The sequence below is a fragment of the Alosa alosa genome, chromosome 14 (genome assembly GCF_017589495.1).
Source record: "Alosa alosa isolate M-15738 ecotype Scorff River chromosome 14, AALO_Geno_1.1, whole genome shotgun sequence".
NCBI lineage: Eukaryota > Metazoa > Chordata > Actinopteri > Clupeiformes > Clupeidae > Alosa > Alosa alosa.
In genome coordinates, this window is record NC_063202.1 from 13579060 (window position 1) to 13596816 (window position 17757).

A 17757-nucleotide genomic window follows, 5' to 3' on the forward strand; every position below is an offset into this window, starting at 1 on the left:
CGAGTGCTGAGTCGTTGATGCCGCACATTTTCAAGCCTAAGTAGTATGTCATGGTCTATGGTGTCAAAGGCAGCGCTGAGGTCCAGGAGGACCAGTATTGAGACAAGGCTAGGATTTTTGAGGGAGGGCTTAATAACAGATATCTTAAACAACTGCAGTACATGCCCTGATAGCATTGAATTATTTATAATCTAGAGCAAAACAATATCCAGGAAGGGGAGAGCAGTCTTAAGAAGGTGAGTAGGAATAGGGTCTAGTAGACTAGTTTTGATGAGGAAATTGTGGAGGTGAGATCTAATATGTTGTGTATATGTAAATGAATTAAATGTTGTTCGAGGTCTCTCTGATTCTGTTATGTTTTCGCTAGCCTAGCAATGGAGTATGTGTATTTGGTGAAACTGATTGGCTATTGATCTTATCTCTAATTGTTTGACATACAATCATAATACTGACATACAATCATACTGTTGAAAATAACTGTTTTGTGAACTTTATTCAACATAGCCAGTGATTTAGGCGAAGTTTATGGTGTTAATTACAGTGAAATATACAATTTTAGAAAAATAGGGTTGAAACAGGTAAAACAAAAATGGAGACATCATTTTTCTCCATGTTCAATGACCTCTAAAGACAGTCCAACCACTCTCCAAAAATTAACATTTCAAACCCACAGAAACCACATAGGCCCCCTGACTAAAGTTGAGAAATGAGTTGATATGTGGCGTAAAGAAGTAGTTCTACAAACAAGACAGTTTTGCCGATTATAAAGAATTTATAAAGGCAAATTAAGGCAACACAAGTACGTTGGGGCCGCATTACCACCTTGAAAGTGCATTATTTTTCTTGATAACCGAACGGTGTGTCATCTATGATCCCCTGCATGTATAAGTAAGTAAGCATGTGAACTAGGTAGATGACGAGGTGGCCAACAAAGTTAACCAACTAGCTGATATTTGTGACTTTATTAACATACCAGTTTTGACTGATATATTTGTGACTTTATTAACATTCCAGTTTTGACTGATACTGTATATTTGTGACTTTATTAACATACCAGTTTTGACTGATATATTTGTGACTTTATTAACATACCAGTTTGGACTGATACTGTATATTTGTGACTTTATTAACATACCAGTTTTGACTGATATATTTGTGACTTTATTAACATTCCAGTTTTGACTGATACCAGTTTTGACTGATTTGTGACTTTATTAACATTCCAGTTTTGACTGATATGTTTGTGACTATTAACATTCCAGTTTTGACTGATACTGTATATTTGTGACTTTATTAACATAACAGTTTTGACTGATGTTGTGCAGACACTGGTGGTCTTCAAACCGCTGATATATATATATATATATATTAATATTTATTTCATATATATTCTGCTGCCTCTCCTGCTGTATGTTCTATGTTCTCTATGTTCCTAACGTTACAGAATGTTTTTATGTTCCTAACGTTACAGAATGTTTTTATGGTAAATCTTGTGTAATTCATACCACTGCAACTAGTCTCTGCAACGGTTTCTCCTTGTGTGTGTGTGTGTGCATCAGTTTCATCTCCTTGTGTCTGTGTGTGTGTGTGTGCTACGGTTTTGTGAATTTTTGGTGTGAATTGGCCTTTACAGCACACACTTACACAGACACACTACTTGTTGAGTGTGTGTGTGTGTCCTCCTTGCCTTAGGCTTGCCGGGAGCATGTGCTGTTTGTTTGGGGTCGCTGTAAATAGCTAATGCTACCGTCTGTTATTGCCACAAGCACACACACATGTACACACACACACACACACACACACACATACACACATACCACACACACGCACGTACACACACACACACGTACGCACGCACACACACACATGCACACACACACACACAGGTACGCACACACATGCACACATTCACCTATATTCAAACACACAGACATTCCTATGTGCACATACACATACACACACTCCACACACACACACACACACACACACATACACACACACACACACACACACACTCACTCACACACCAACTTACCTGTCTCCCTCTTGTATTTCCAGATTGTTGAACTGAGGAAGAATGTGAAGAACTTTCATTACATTCTTGCAAATCCTGTGAGTAGATCACCCACCAACTTAACTGCTAGTAGTGTGTGTGTGTGTGTGTGTGTGTCATAAAGATATGCGCTGAACTTCCAGTAGTGTGTGTGTGTGTGTGTGTGTGTGTGTGTGTGTGTGAGAGAGAGAGAGTGTGTGTGTGTGTGTGGGTGGTGCTCATAAGGATATGCAGGAGATTAGCTGCATGTTAACCACTGTAATTCACTGGAGAATGATTCTGTTTCTACATGTAGGGAGACTAAAGTGTGTGTGTGTGTGTGTGTGTGTCTGTTTCTACATGTAGGGAGACTAAAGTGTGTGTGTGTGTGTGTTCATGAGGATATGCAGGAGATTAGCTGCATGTTAACCAATGTCACTCACTGAAGAATGATTCTGTTTCTACTAGGGAGACTGAGGTGTGTGTGTGCATGTGTGTGTGTGTGTGTGCCCTTTGGAAGGATGGTTTCTATAGAAACCTTAGCTCACTGCAGCAGATTTCCTGACTCATAGAGCAGAAAAAGACACACATACACACAAATGTGCAAACACACACCCGCGCACACACACACTCACACACACACACACACACACACACACACACAGTGGGTTTGTGGGAGGATCTCTGCAGTGGCTTTGCTCAAAATCACCATGGCGATGACGACGTGAGCTACTCCTGTTGGCATATTACTCTGGCTACCAGGGCTACTCCTGTTGCTATGGTTACAACATTTGCTGCCGCAGCTTCTGTTCTTCCTCCTCTGCTTAGCCAACAGGACTACAACTCCCAGAGTACCCTTGGACTGCCAGAAGGGACACCAAGCCAACAGGACTACAACTCCCAGAGTACCCTTGGACTGCCAGAAGGGACACTAAAGGCCCTTTCTATTTGTCTCGTAAAACATGGACGAATGAATTGACCGTTCGCAAAAGCCACGCCCCCTAGTTATTGTTACTACGCCCGTCAAACTCAGAACGGAGTTGTATAGAAATTTAATGGTACAGTAGCTGTTAAGACTCTGTAAAAGTTACAGCACAAGAGGCTCTTTTAGAGAGCCACGGACCTAAATTCATTTACAATCATTTACAATCCGTTGAAAGACTGCAGTATGACATGGAGACACATGTATAAACTCATATCTAGCTTTGTTGGGTGACAAACTTAAACGGGAGGTGAGTGTGATTCACTGATATTAATACGTTAGCTGTGCTAGATAGACTTGCTTGCATGTTACAAGGACACTGGGCCATGTCATGTAAGGAACATGGTACTACCAAAAAACAGAAACATAGCCTACATCGCAGAGCCACTTCAACTTTATTATTATATGGTGAATAAATGTTACACTACTGTGCACAGCCCACTGATCTATAAAGATCAGTGGCACAGCCCCATGTTTCTCTGACGTGACGAAGCTAGCACGTTAGTTAGCTAGAGAATTTAATCTAAGTTAGAGAATTTAATCTAATTTAACATAATTACAGAAAACGTAATCAAGATTGAAAGGTATTTTTCTGTGTATCGGTGTTGTGTTAATCCCACATGTCATTTGACTGTCCTTTTCAACTCATATCACTATAAAATCACATAAAACCAGACAAATATCAAGGCTCCCAATACATTTCTATGGAGCTGTAAGGTGAAGTTGACGGGCCATGTCTGCCTGCACGGAGCTACTGGACTGCCATTGGCTCATCTGCGTTCAATGGGCGGGGTTTTGTGAACCGTCAATTGCTAGCGCGAACGAACACTGGGGTTTGTACAGTGGGCAGTGCTTCGACTTGTTCAGCTTCCCTCGCGGTCCGCGCGCGGGATCACGCGGCATCACGCGACTTTAATTTGTATTTTTCCAGTGACGCTGCAACGACGCTGCAACAACTGGCAGAGGTCTCAAGTGAGCAGGGTGTCTCGTAAAAAGAAATGGAGCTGGAAAACCCTACACAGACTTCACTACAGACTTTAGCAGACTGGTTTAGAAATAATTTAATAGCCAGAAATATGCCTGCCCTGCCCTAATAAAGAAATATTTGGTTAACGGCGAGTGAATCCGCTTGCAGTCAGAGAAGAAACGGGACAAATTAAACATTCTGGTTTTCTCCGAGTGCAAATGATGATAGACAGACATCATTTGGACAAAATATAGAGCATATTAACCTCCGTTGCTCAGCCAAATGCCTTCCTGTTACGTCCTGTTATCACGGAGTTACAGGCAATAAACTATTTTTGATGGTCACAAGTTGACTTCATTAGCGTTTATTTCTTTGATTATTAAAGAGTGTTTTTCATTTAAAGGCTTGACTTCGTGCTTATTCAGAAGAGCATTTAGTGCTCTCCCCAATCCCAGACGCTCACATTGCATGTTTGTTTGTAATGGATGCAACCGCCAGATACGCTTGTCATAGGCGCCCGATACCATGGGTGTTCCGCTCTCGGCACCCACTGAAAACATCGAGCACCCCCACGTGCCAGCTTACAGTCCCGCTAAATTTACATTCATTTAAAATCAAACATCGCAGTTTATGTTAAATTCAGCATCTCTCATAATGTGATTGGATATGTTGCTGTCAATTCCCTACTTCATATACTAACCACCAATGAGAGCGCCTCTCAGATGAAAATTCCTGACACTTCCCACCTGAAGAATTAACGCTAAGGTTTTGTCGGGTCTTCAGCCCTAATGTTTAAAATGTATATAGCCCTGAATATCATTTCAAAAGTAGTCTGACAAAGCTTATTGTTTTGTGACACAGCTAAACACTGGTACCTTATAGAACGTCTATAACATAGCCTCCTAGGTGGTCGCAACTCACAAAAGTAAAGCAGAAAGAAAGAACTCAGGCAAATCTAGCCTACAACATGCAGACAGCTTTATGCGCAGGGGAGAGAGCACGCGCGCACTGTGCTTTATGATTGTTGCCTTCTGATGGTATCTTGCAATACCATACCACTGAACTGCATTAGGTGACACAAATGGTAGGCCTATTGCCTTTATCTTGTAACTCCTTGTCTGAGCGACTACCAGGCCTATGGTTTTTAAAAGTCAGATGTTCCCTGACAAAGACATTCGAAATTAAGAATGTTTATTGACTTGAAAAATGCACTAATTTTTGCAAACTCCTTAATTCAACCCTTTGAAGACATCGCGGTCTGGTGCGCTATGTAGATCAAGTTTCATTCATTTAATTTCTCAGAATTTAGGTCTACTAGTCCTACAATAACGCCATCACCAAATACATCTTTTATTTTTAGTTGATCAACCACAAAGAGTAGCATAGGCCTACTGTGCACAGTGCACTGACGACTGTAGCAGCCCAAGGTAACCAGTTGTTGTAGATGAGAGGCAACCCCTTGTTTCAGATAGCCTGGACAACATGTTACCTGGGTGTTGCCTACGTTATTAATTAATGGTAGCCTACAATAGTTAATTGATTCGCGTAACATATTAGTTGGCTCAAAGAGTAGGGAATCAGGATGGAGAGAGTCACTTGCGTGTGTTGCTTTTATGGGATCGAATCCAGTTTAATGCTAGTTTTCAAAATATATATTTTTTTACATGTCTTTTGTCCGAGTGGCTGTAATGTAGCCGAGCGCTCATGGCGTATGAAAAGCGACTTCAAACTGCCTAAAACAACTTGTTTGTGAATGTCTGACAACTGCTGCAGCGTATGCACGCGCAAGGAAACCAGTAGGTGGAGAAACCAGAAGGCACACAACACCGAACGATTTTTAAGGCTATTTCGCGATAGGCTACTCAATGGTGCTATTTCACACGCGATTATAGCGACCCCACTCACCGGGTTAGGTGGAAGGTGTTAATAGACGACATGAGCCTACAGTGGACTAGGGCTGTCAAAATTGCTCAAAAATGACATTCAATATCCCCTCTAAAATAAACACATGTATTCAATATTGGAATATCTAGGCTATATTATTTGCGATTATGTCAGTGACGCCGCATCATGTCATCTGTTTTTTAACTTTTGTATGGTTATTGCTTGACAGGGGGGATCCCAAGCGGCTTTCAGCCATAAGGCATTTCCTAATTCACCCGACACTGATATTCAAAATGTTGAAACTATTTCGGCATAGCCTATAAGCAGTTTAATTAAATGTAATGTTAGTTGTAAACAAATGGGCTACTTGGTGAGGCTTGGCCTCACAGATGCGGTCGTGCCTTAAATGGCAATACAAATCTTCACGATAGGCCTATTAACTGACCGCCCGATTCTCGTTGGCTGGGGCAGGGGGGGGGGGGCATCAGACATTTGTTCCCAAGGGTCTATGAATTGTTAATCCGCCCTGCCCCAACTAACGCAACTTTCCACCTCTGAGACAGCTGAAAAGAAGTCTAGAGGACTCCTAACTCACTAAGACCTACTTACTGTAGGCTGCGCAAACCACAAGCCTGCATTCGAGGCAGGCCTTCTGTTGAAGAATTTTATATAAAACCCCCACACACTTGGACAGTTCCCTCTCAGGTTCCTCCTGGTCGTCCCATTGTGTCAGACTGCAACAGCACCACATACAACATTTCCATCTATATTGACTCCTATCTTAACCCCCTTTCCAACAGACACCCCTCCTACCTCAAGGATACATACCACTTCATACAGGCTTCGACCCATGGCAGTCCCACACCACACTCACCTCTTCACTTTAGACGTAGATAGCCTTTACACCAATATCAACACCCCCGCCGGATTACAAGCAGTTCAAAACACCTTTCAAAAATACCCAGACCCCCACAGACCGGACACCATCCTCCTGCAACTTTTAGAAATCTGTCTCACTCACAATGATTTTAACTTTGACAATAAACTTTACTTACAAGTACACGGGACTGCCATGGGTCAACGCTTTGCACCTTCCTACGCCAACATCTACATGAGTGAGTGGGAGCAGGCCGCCCTAGCCAAGTGCCCCCTTCAACCCACTTTTTACTTTCGTTTTCTGGATGACATCATTGGAGCTTGGCCACACCCCCTACAGGATTTCAACACTTTTTTAGACACCTTAAACTCACATCACCCATCCATCTCACTTAAGGCCACAATTGACCCACAACAGATTAATTTTCTAGACACCACCATCTTTTTCACCCCCATTTCACCTACACATAAATCTTTTAGTTCCAAAGTTTATTTTAAACCCACAGACACTCACTCACTTTTGCACAAGCACAGTAATCACCCCAAACACACGTTTAGATCCATAGTTAAATCCCAAATCATCCGGTTTCATCGCATCTGCTCCTTCCCCACAGACCTTCACCATGCCATACAACAACTCTTTCAAGCCCTCCGTAAGAGGCATTATTCTAAACGTTTCCTCCGCCACATCAAACACTTGACTCTGGCCGGCCTTACTCCCACTCACTCATACACTCCAAACACTTGCCCATCACCCACTCCCACACCAGACCTTCCTCTTAACCCCAACCCCAACCCTCTTCCTAACCCTAAACCTAACCCTTTTCCTAACCCTAACCCCAACCCTCTTCCTAATCCCAACCCTGACCCACCCCATCTCCTGCCCCTTATTGGCGAATCTGGGTTAAGATTTTGACAACAATATTGACATCGGTGTTTACCTAAGTTTATCTTTTGTGCAGATCATATTATCAAAATCAGAATCAGCCTTCTTGGCTTGGTTTAAAAAAACTAACAAGGACCCCCCTCCATGAAAATCAAAGGCTACATATTCTCAGCTGACTCGTCAAAAAGTGCGCACCACCTTATTATTATCTGCAGGTGTGTGACTTTTACTTACGTGCACATGGCTGCAAATTGACTTTTAATTTATGTATTTTCTGCCTTGGGCATTTTAAAATATGGATGTATGGTGGTTAGAAGTGTAAATATCAATTAGAAACATAAATATATTTATAATTATTAATTTGCAAACAAATAACTGGCGTCAGTGACGTCTTTAACATGAAGATCCCTGGAACTATGCTTCTACTAGCATTCTACCACAGGTCGAGAGGTGTAGTTGTAACTACACAACTTTACGATAGTGGTTGCGAACGTTCGTTGCTACTATGGTTTTGGGAAACACTAACGTAGTGTAACGATGCATTGGACTATGTAAATTCCAAACATGAATGTAATTCTGCGGCATAAAGCAGATGTATTTGTTTATTGTACAGAAAAATAAAAATTACATGTCAAGCAGTCAATTGACTACATTGCAGTCAAGAAGTAGGGCAAATTTACGAAACCAAAACGTGGGTCATAGTTGTCTAAGCCTCTATAGAGACAGGAGCCTGTTAAAAACGTCGCAGAAGCCTACCTAAGGCTACAGATTAATTCTGAACAGTTATTTCTCTACTGGCTCAATTATCACACCACTGTTTTGATTTATGAAGGCGCGTTAACCCAACACTGACAATAATGTAGACAGCAAATTTCGATTTCCGTTACCACCGTGTAGTCAAGCCTTAAGCCATACCCAAGTAGACTAAATCGAGGTAAATCGAGCTTTTTCAGAAGGGGCGGCAGGCAGAGCGATGTACAGTGGCAGAGCGACGCACAGTGGCTGAAAGTGGTACTAAAGCTTCACGCAGCTTCACGCCTCGTCATGCGCGACTGAAGTGGTCATTTGAAAGCGATGCCCACTGTAGTCTTTTTGGGAAGAACATGGATGCCACCAGGGCAGCAGCTGTCTCGTTGGTGCTGGACATTGGTCTAGAACACGAGAACACGTCCTTCATTCTCCCTTGTTGGTTATGGTCAATGTGAATTAATAATAAAAAGTTTTTTTTGTAACTCAATTTCGTCTATTTCAATTTCAACAAGTACTGTTGCGTTTCTCTCAAGCCACGAGGGGCATTAGCAGGCTAGTCATTGTTATTGTTTTGTGCTACATGTAGCCTCTAGCTAACCGGCTGGAAAACAATTGTTACATTGTATTGCACGCACAGCAAGACCCTGCAATGCATGAATTGGTGACCGGATTGAAGCAGCAATGTAATCTAGTGTGTAAGAGCATTGCATCGACATTAAAATGACCAACACAGTACAAATGCAAAGAAAATACATGTCATCTCTTCTCAACTATGGGCGCAGCCATGTTTGTCGTAAGGTCGTACCTCGGGGTACCCTCAAGAACTCCGAGGTAAAGGGGGCGTGCCTGCGTGAAATGACGCAAGAAAGCAGGGTAATTTACAATTTCCAACTTGGGCGGGGGATTTACGAGACAAATAGAAAAGGCCATGAGCCAACAGGACTACAACTCCCAGAGTACCCTTGAACTGCCAGAAGGGACACTGCCCGGAAGTTATGCGAAAGCGCAGATCTAAAAGCCAGGCACTGACTGTGGTTTGTGTCATCATTATATGATTACTCTTCCATTATGATTACTAATGTGTGTGTGTGTGTGTGTGTGTGTGTGTGTTAAAATGCAGGGCTTTTTGGACATTGATCTGTTGGAGTTCAAGAAGGGCGGGGCCAATGTGACCGGATTTCAGCTGGTGAATGGGGAGGATCCTTCTGTTAGCCACACCCTCCAGCAATGGCTGCAGTTTGAGACGAAAGATGCCAAAGCTCCTCGAAAGGGCCTGAAGGTGTGTGCGTGTGTACTGTATGTGTGTGTGAGTGTGTGAGTGTATGTGTGTGTACCAAAGCCAGAGATGGTCTAAAAGAAATTCATGTTTTAGGGTGAAAGCACTTAGTGGCTGTGGGAGGGGAGAATATGCAGGAGACCAAACGTGTGACAGTGACTCACAAACCTGACTGCTAACCCAAACCTGACTGCTAACCCTAACCCAAACATGACTGCTAACCTGAAAAAAAGAGAGAATACACATTAGTTAACACACAGGAAAAACCTATTTGGGTACCTGCAAAAGAGAAAACACACATTAGTCAACATACTGGAAATTATTTATAGGGATGTACAACACAAATACCGGTACATACACTTACCTCTTTCTGAGCCCATAAGCCACTTGGGAGATTCAAAGATTTGTGTGCCAGTGCATTCTGGCTACTTTTCAGTAGCCAGAGCTTGTTCCCCTAACCTAACCCAAACCTGACTGCTAACCCTAACATGACTGCTTAACACATTTTAACATTTTTATGTATTCATGTAAAATACTGGCATCAGTGGCATAACCTGAATGCAGCTATAGTACACTAATCTGTTTTTAAAGTGTTAAGGACTATAAGGTGCAGGGCATTTTGCCGTTGTAGTACACTTCTGTAAACTATAACAGGGTGGGAAAAGTTATCCAAAACTTGTCACGAGTGTAGTCTTTCTTTCCCAAAGGAAGTGATTTGGCCCTCGCCCCCTCCCCCTTCCCTTAGCTCCTCCTCCTTTCTCCTCTCCTCCTCTCGTCTAACCCTAACATGACTGCTAGCCCTAACCCAAACCTGACTGCTAACCCTAACCCAAACCTGACTGCTAACCTAACCCAAACCTAACTGCTAATCCTAACCCAAACCTGACTGCTAACCTAACCCAAACCTGACTGCCATAGATGATTGGACTTACACTCTGATATAGACTGACAGCCTGATTTACGTGCAATTGCGAACGTGTATGTGAATGTGTGTGTGTGTGTGTGTTGTGTTTGTCTGTGTATATGTGTGTTTATTTAAATGTGTGTGTATGTGTGTGTTTGTGTTTGTGTTTGTCTCTGTATGTGTATACGTGTGTTAATCTGTGTGTGTGTACGTGTGTTAATCTGTGTGTGTCTGTGTGTGTGTATGTGTGTTAATCTGTGTGTGTGTGTGTGTGTGTGTGTGTGTGTGTGTAGTACACAGGAGCACTGACATATGACGGGGTGAAAGTCATGGCAACAGCGTTCCAGAATCTCAGACGACAGCGAATAGACATCTCTCGCCGTGGCAACGCAGGAGAGTGTCTGGCAAATCCTCCTGCACCCTGGGGCCAGGGCATCGACATCCAGAGAGCCCTACAGCAGGTACACACTCACACACACACACACATACATACAATTTGAATTATCACACACACACATACACACACTATCAATTCTAATACACACACACATACACTTTCAATTATCATCTACACATGTATACACTTTCACTTCAATATATATACACACACTCACACACACTCTCGCATCCATCAGAGGACACACAGACACAGGTGCTGTTTAGTCCTTATGCACATACACACATACATTTAGTCCCTATGCACATACACACACACACACACACACATACGTTTAGTCCCAATGCACATACACACACATACACAGACACACACACATACGTTTAGTCCCTATGCACATATACACACATACACACACACACACACACACACACACACACATCAGGGTTGTGCACAATTCGAATTGCAATTCTGCTTCCTGTTTGCTACCTCAATTGAAATGCAAGTGAAATTCAAGAATTGAATTGGAATTTAAGAGCCAGTTTCAATTCAATTCTGGAATTTTGCCTGACACACATACGTTTAGTCCCTATGCACATACACACACATACACACACACATACATTTAGTCCCTATGCACATACACACACACACACACACACACATACGTTTAGTCCCTATGCACATACACACACATACACACACACATACATTTAGTCCCTATGCACATACACACACACACACACACACACATACGTTTAGTCCCTATGCACATATACACACATACACAGACACACACACATACATTTAGTCCCTATGCACATACACACACACACACACACACATACATGTAGTCCCTATGCACACACACATACACACATGTATACACACATACATTTAGCCCTTAGGACTCCTTATGCACATACACAGGGTAGGAATTTCACGGCGGCCATGACGGCCATGGCCCCTTGCACCTTGCGTTGGCCGTGATGCCCCTTTGAAAATCAGAGGTTTACAGGCCACGATGGCCTTGGTGCCCCCTTCTTTCAATATACTGCTTTGCGTCCGACTAATAGTGATTTTTTATTTAGCCTATGGCCTGTCAAAATATTCTTAGCATTCACAGCGCAAATTAATTTAGTCTTTTACGCAGTGGAGAAAGTGACAGCGCACGGCAAGAAAGAAAGTGCGTCCAAATTCACCCATTCTTCTCAGTTGAATTACTCGCAAAGTAGCCTATTCATCATACAGACATCACAAGTATCACATCGCATGAAAGAGCTTTTTCTCAGCTTTTAAACGATGTTAGCCGCTAATTGCTGTGTTGAACAGTTCGCGAGAAAAGTAAATAATATAATTCAATTTAATCATAAATTCTACTTAAGGTTCTGCGCCCATCTCCCTACCCATTCATCTCGGTGGAATACTTCACGAACCCTTCGTTCAACACATGACAAACCATATATCAGAATAAACAGCAGACCTTACCGAACTGAACCGAAGTGTAAAGCAGTCCCCTGTACAGTTAGCCGTTTCAGAGTAATACAGTTTTGAATTTGCAAATGCATGGCTGTCTCCAAATTTGGGCTTTAAGTTTTACAATGTGTTTAAATTGTTCTACATGATTTCATAACGGGCCAAATACAGAATAAATGTATCGCCTAGATATCGGTAAATATTAAAATCAGAGGAAAACTAAGAGAGTTTGTGAAAGTAGCCTTAATGATCACAAAATGCTAAGCATGCATCTAGGCTATTTGAGTTTCTTAAAGCTGAGCTGTGCTTAAATTGTTTAATACATGATTTCACAACAGGTCAAATATAAAATAAATGTTAAATATAGCCTAGATATCTGTAAATATTAGATGATCAGATGATTTACAGTTCTATGTAATATGTCATGTTTCATGTTTTTGTAATGTTTCATACAGTGATGCAGGTCTACTGCTGTGAATAGGCTAAATGCAACTTTAGTTTATGTAGTAAATACATACATTTAGTCCTTATGCACATACACACACACATACACACACACATACATTTAGTCCTTATGCACATACACACACACATATATTTAGTCCTTATGCACATACACACATACACACACACATACATTTAGTCCCTATGCACATACACACACACACACACACACATACATTTAGTCCTTATGCACATACACACATATTTACATTTGGATTAGATTAGATTAGATTTAACTTTATTGTCAATGTGCAGAGTACAAGTACAAAGCCAACGAAATGCAGTTTGCGTTGCAAAAAAGCAGAAAAGTGCAATGTGATAAATGGCGTTTACAAACGGAAGTTCGGGAGGAGCATGACGGAATTTGCCACGCCTCCTTCAATCAGACAGGTTATTTATTCGCCTCCTTCAATCAGACAGGTTATTTATTTGCAGTCTGCCTCTACCTGCCGAAGTTGCAGGATCGGCGTCACTCCACTTGCAAGACGCGTTTGGTCAAGCTAGGAGCCAAGTCGTTGGTCGCGCAGATTGGCTTCCCCAGCGCCTTCTCGGGCATCCAATTGCTCGCCTGTTTCTAATAACAGCGATAGCCACCGCACAACTCTTTCTCTTTTCCAGCTAATCAACCCTCCCTACTTTTCTCTTAGCCTACCCCGGGTGCTGAGCAACCTTACCTTATGCACAAAGAATCACAGGCTCAGCCCCTGCCTCAGTCATTGCAAGCGCATCTTGATTGATTAATCACCCACTATGTGGATACTATTTTTTTAGAATTGATTTAGATTAAGTGTTATTTAGTATAATTTGTATTTTAGTATATTTAGTATTTAGTATATATTTATCTTCTACTGTCCTTATTGCTTAGTTGTGTTTTTTTATATTATATACTTTTAATTACTTTCTGCTGTTAGTGAATGTGTGTGTGTGTGTTGTCTGTATGCTACTGTGACCTTGAATTTCCTCTGGGGATCAATAAAGTATCTATCTATCAATGTATTTAAGGGAGCATGGCTTTACCCTAACTCAATGCCGGCAAGGAAAGGAAATTTTCTCCTTTAAATTTCTGGGAGTTTTTCACCTTCCTCTGTGTTCAGAGAGTGCCAGCATATTAAAGCCCTTCCCTAGCTGACCCTTGGAGCACCTACACCAGCGTGTAGCTCTGCTCTGTTCCTCGGAATCCTCTCTAATAATTTGTTGCTGCTCACTACTTCCCTTGCCGTTATAGCTACCGCCTTTATTGCTAAAAATTGGGGTGCATTAGATGTTGAACTTCACAATTGTGTACAACAACATCTACTCTCTCCTGCAGCCCTATACAATTTTGGCTAATTATTTTTTCCATCGCATGACTAGACCCCCTCCAGACTATGGACGCTCCGTTACTCGCTTCTGGTTTCAAACGCAGCTCAACGCTGTTCTAACGCAAATCGGAATCCCAGCAGGCCCTTACTCTACTCATTATTTTATGATGGCAAATATGGCAAATAACGGCCTGTCCGATCAAGCTCTCAAAACTCGGCCCGTGGTCCTCCAACGCCTATCACTAGTTGGTTCCAGAGCTGAACTGCATAGCAACTAAACGCTGCTTTACCATGTTTAGCAACAGTAGGTTTTACTAACAAGTATTTCTCCTGAGACCTGAGAGGTCTTGAAGGTGTGTACTGCTGAAGCATGTCTGCTAGGTAATTTTGTCCCATTCCATTTAGTGATTTATAAGCAAGCAGAAGTTGAGGTTCTGGACAGTTTTTACAAGAGTTTCATAGTCTATCAAACTCTGACATCAAGTTACAGTAAGTTCCCCTTCCCTTGAGGCTGGACGTTCCAGATGTTGAGTAAGCTGTTGAGAAGATATGTTCAGTCTGATTTTATCAATTTTGCCTTTGAAAAAAGATCCCAACTCATTGCATGTATTAGTTGAGACAAGTTCAGGTGCTAATTGTGGGGTTTGTTAACTTCTCCACAGTTGAAAATAGTATGGGAGAGTTATTTGTACTTCTACTGATGATATTTGAGAAGAAAGACTGTCTTGCTTTGCATATTTCAGAATTATATATGCAGAGCATGTCTTGGATTTCATAGTGGATCTGAAGTTTGTTTTTGCGCCATTTTCTTTCGGTCTTCCTACATTCTCTTTTTAGGATTTTAACCGCGGGATTTCGTTTCCATGGTGCTTTCTGCTTGTCCTTAACTGTCTTGAATTTTAATGGAGCAATATCATCCATAATATTAGCCATTTTTAAGTTAAAATGATTCAACAGATCATCTACTGATTCTGAGAGTTCACTAGATGTCTGTAAGAGCGCTTGCTCAAAGAGAGCACTTGTTTGTTCATTTATGAGTCTCCTTTTTACTATCATAGATCTGTTCTGAGTGTGTGGTGACATAGACCCATTAAAGAACACACAGAAATGATCGGATAAGGCTAGGTCTTTAAGTCAAGTCAAGTAATTTATTTGTATAGCACATTTAAAAACAACAGGGTTCAAAGTGCTGAACAAAGAAAAGGTTAGCTAATAAGTCATAACAATAAGACCATACTGATATAATAAGACAGTCAAACTCTATGCAGATAGTTGACAACAGTTCACCTAACTCTTCAAGAAATACTTTAGCTGATTGTTTTGGAGACCTGTAAATAGTCAGTAGTAAAATCTGAGGAGAAGATTTAATGAGTGCACACAGGTATTCAAATGATACAAAGTCACCCAATGATGATTGATTGCACTGAAAAGATTTTTTGAATATTGTGTCTATCCCCCTCCCCTTTTATTTGTTCTACAAGCACTTAGAAAGCTGAAATTTGGGGGGGCTGATTCGACGAGGGTAGTAGCACTGTTTGCTTGATCTAACCATGTCTCAGTTAAAAGTAGAAAATCAAGGTTGTGTGTGCAGATAAAATCATTGACTAAAAATGATTTGTTTGAAAGAGAAGTGGTAGTTTTAGTGTTGCGGTAATATGAGCTGCGAGGGAATTTTGCGGTTGTTGTGGTACAGGTAGGAGATTTAACTGGTTTACTCTGGGTTAAGAGGCAAAAAAGGCACGTTAAGATGATGCCCCCAGAACTAGCATTGTAGCTTAATGGGAGTACTGGCCATTAGCTGCAGCTACACCAGTTTGGTAGCAACGATTTTGGTTGTTGTTTTTCCTATCGACAGTACTCGGCAACGTGTAGCAATCAAGATCCATGTAAAAATCGGCCGGATTTCTCCTTTAACACGTAATATTAACCATTGCAAGGAATTTTAACATCTTTTATTGAAACACTCACAAATATCACTGACATGTTCCTCCAAAGCACCTTTCTGTCTTGGTTCGTCACCAACAAGGTCTTTTTGATAGGGTGCAGTAGCGAACTTATAAGTTACTATATTTTCATTAAACCAACACGATTATCAGGTGGAACAATTCTTTCTGGCCGGCTATTGTTCCAGCTTGACTAGAGCAAAGGAAAAAACTTGTTTATCAAAGATGTACTTTCATTGGCTAGTCACCTCACGTTCACCACTTTCATTGCATAAAGTTTAGCATGGCCCAACTTCGGACACGTACCGGACACGTACTGTACCGTTAGAGCAGCAATAAGCACCACTCGCACAGAATCAAGTGGCAGCACTAAAGTCAAGTGGGAAGTGCTGATTCAAAGTTTTATGAAGGTAGAGAGGGAACGCCCCTAATCTAGTAGGAATTGGTAGCGAGGGAACGCCCCTGCTCTGATAGGAACTGGTAGCGAGGGAACGCCCCTGCTCTGATAGGAACTGGTAGTGTGTTGAAGGTAGGGAGGGAACGCCCCTGCTCTGATAGGCACTGGTAGTGTGTTGAAGGTAGCGAGGGAACGCCCCTGCTCTGATAGGAACTGGTAGTGTGTTGAAGGTAGCGAGGGAATGCCCCTGCTCTGAGGGAACTCCCCTACTCTGATAGGAACTGGTAGTGTGTATTCTTTGACTATTGCCCTTCTGTGCTTTTATCAACTATTCCTGTTTACTTGACTTGACTTGACTTAGAGCCCGATTGACGCAAATTGCGTCAAAAAACACACCCATTCTTCTCTGTTACATTGCTCCGCAACTATTAGTTGCAGCAAGATGAGAGCTTTATAGCGTGACAGAGCAGAACTGGGGCTTTCCAACATTCAAATTTTAAAAAATCATGAAATTAAATTAAATTGTATCATATTTACAGTCTATACCAGCGTTTCTCAAACTATGGGCCGCGGACCGGCACCGGTCCGCAACGTGGAGACTGCTGGTCCGCGGAGCCGTGGAGTGAAATTAGGCCCGGTGCTTCGTGTGATAATTTGCTGCGCAATTGATCAAGGAACCGCGGACCGACAGAAAAAGAAAACAAATGTTTCTGCAATCAGGAGGAAATACTTGCTAATTCGATGTCATTAGACATAGAGCAGTACAATTAAGTAGTGGTATGAGCGTTTATTCAATGCATGCGTGCGGGCGACAGAAACCGAAACTACCCGATAACGTTGGTACTGTAGCAAAGCTCCGCTTCAACCTGTCGGAAGGCTATTTAATTATTTAACGGCATTTAATAGAGCTATGTGGATTCTTGCAATTTCCACAGAAACAGAGCAGTGACTGTGTAATACACTGTCTAGCATTGAGTAGGCCTCTGAGTATAGTCAAATTTGAATATAGCGTGGCCAAAAGATATTGTAGCCATCACTCTACTCTCATTAGTTTGTTAGATGACTCATCTCTCATTACAGGCCCCCCTTTGACCCCTCTGGGTCATCTTAGGGTTGGACCTAGTGGGGTTACCAGATAGAGTCCTTTGGTTCAAAGTCTTTGTGGGGCTGATGGTTGTAGTT

At 41.9% G+C, this 17757-nt stretch overlaps 1 protein-coding gene across 1 annotated transcript in view; it reads left to right on the forward strand.

Moving 5' to 3' along the window:
- Nucleotides 1-17757, forward strand: part of gria1a (glutamate receptor, ionotropic, AMPA 1a) — an 81532-nt gene that overhangs the window by 20328 nt on the left and 43447 nt on the right. Inside the window, 3 exon segments of the mRNA XM_048263754.1 lie at nucleotides 2059-2112; nucleotides 9498-9656; nucleotides 10851-11018. Of these exon segments, the coding sequence (XP_048119711.1) occupies nucleotides 2059-2112; nucleotides 9498-9656; nucleotides 10851-11018 (381 nt within the window).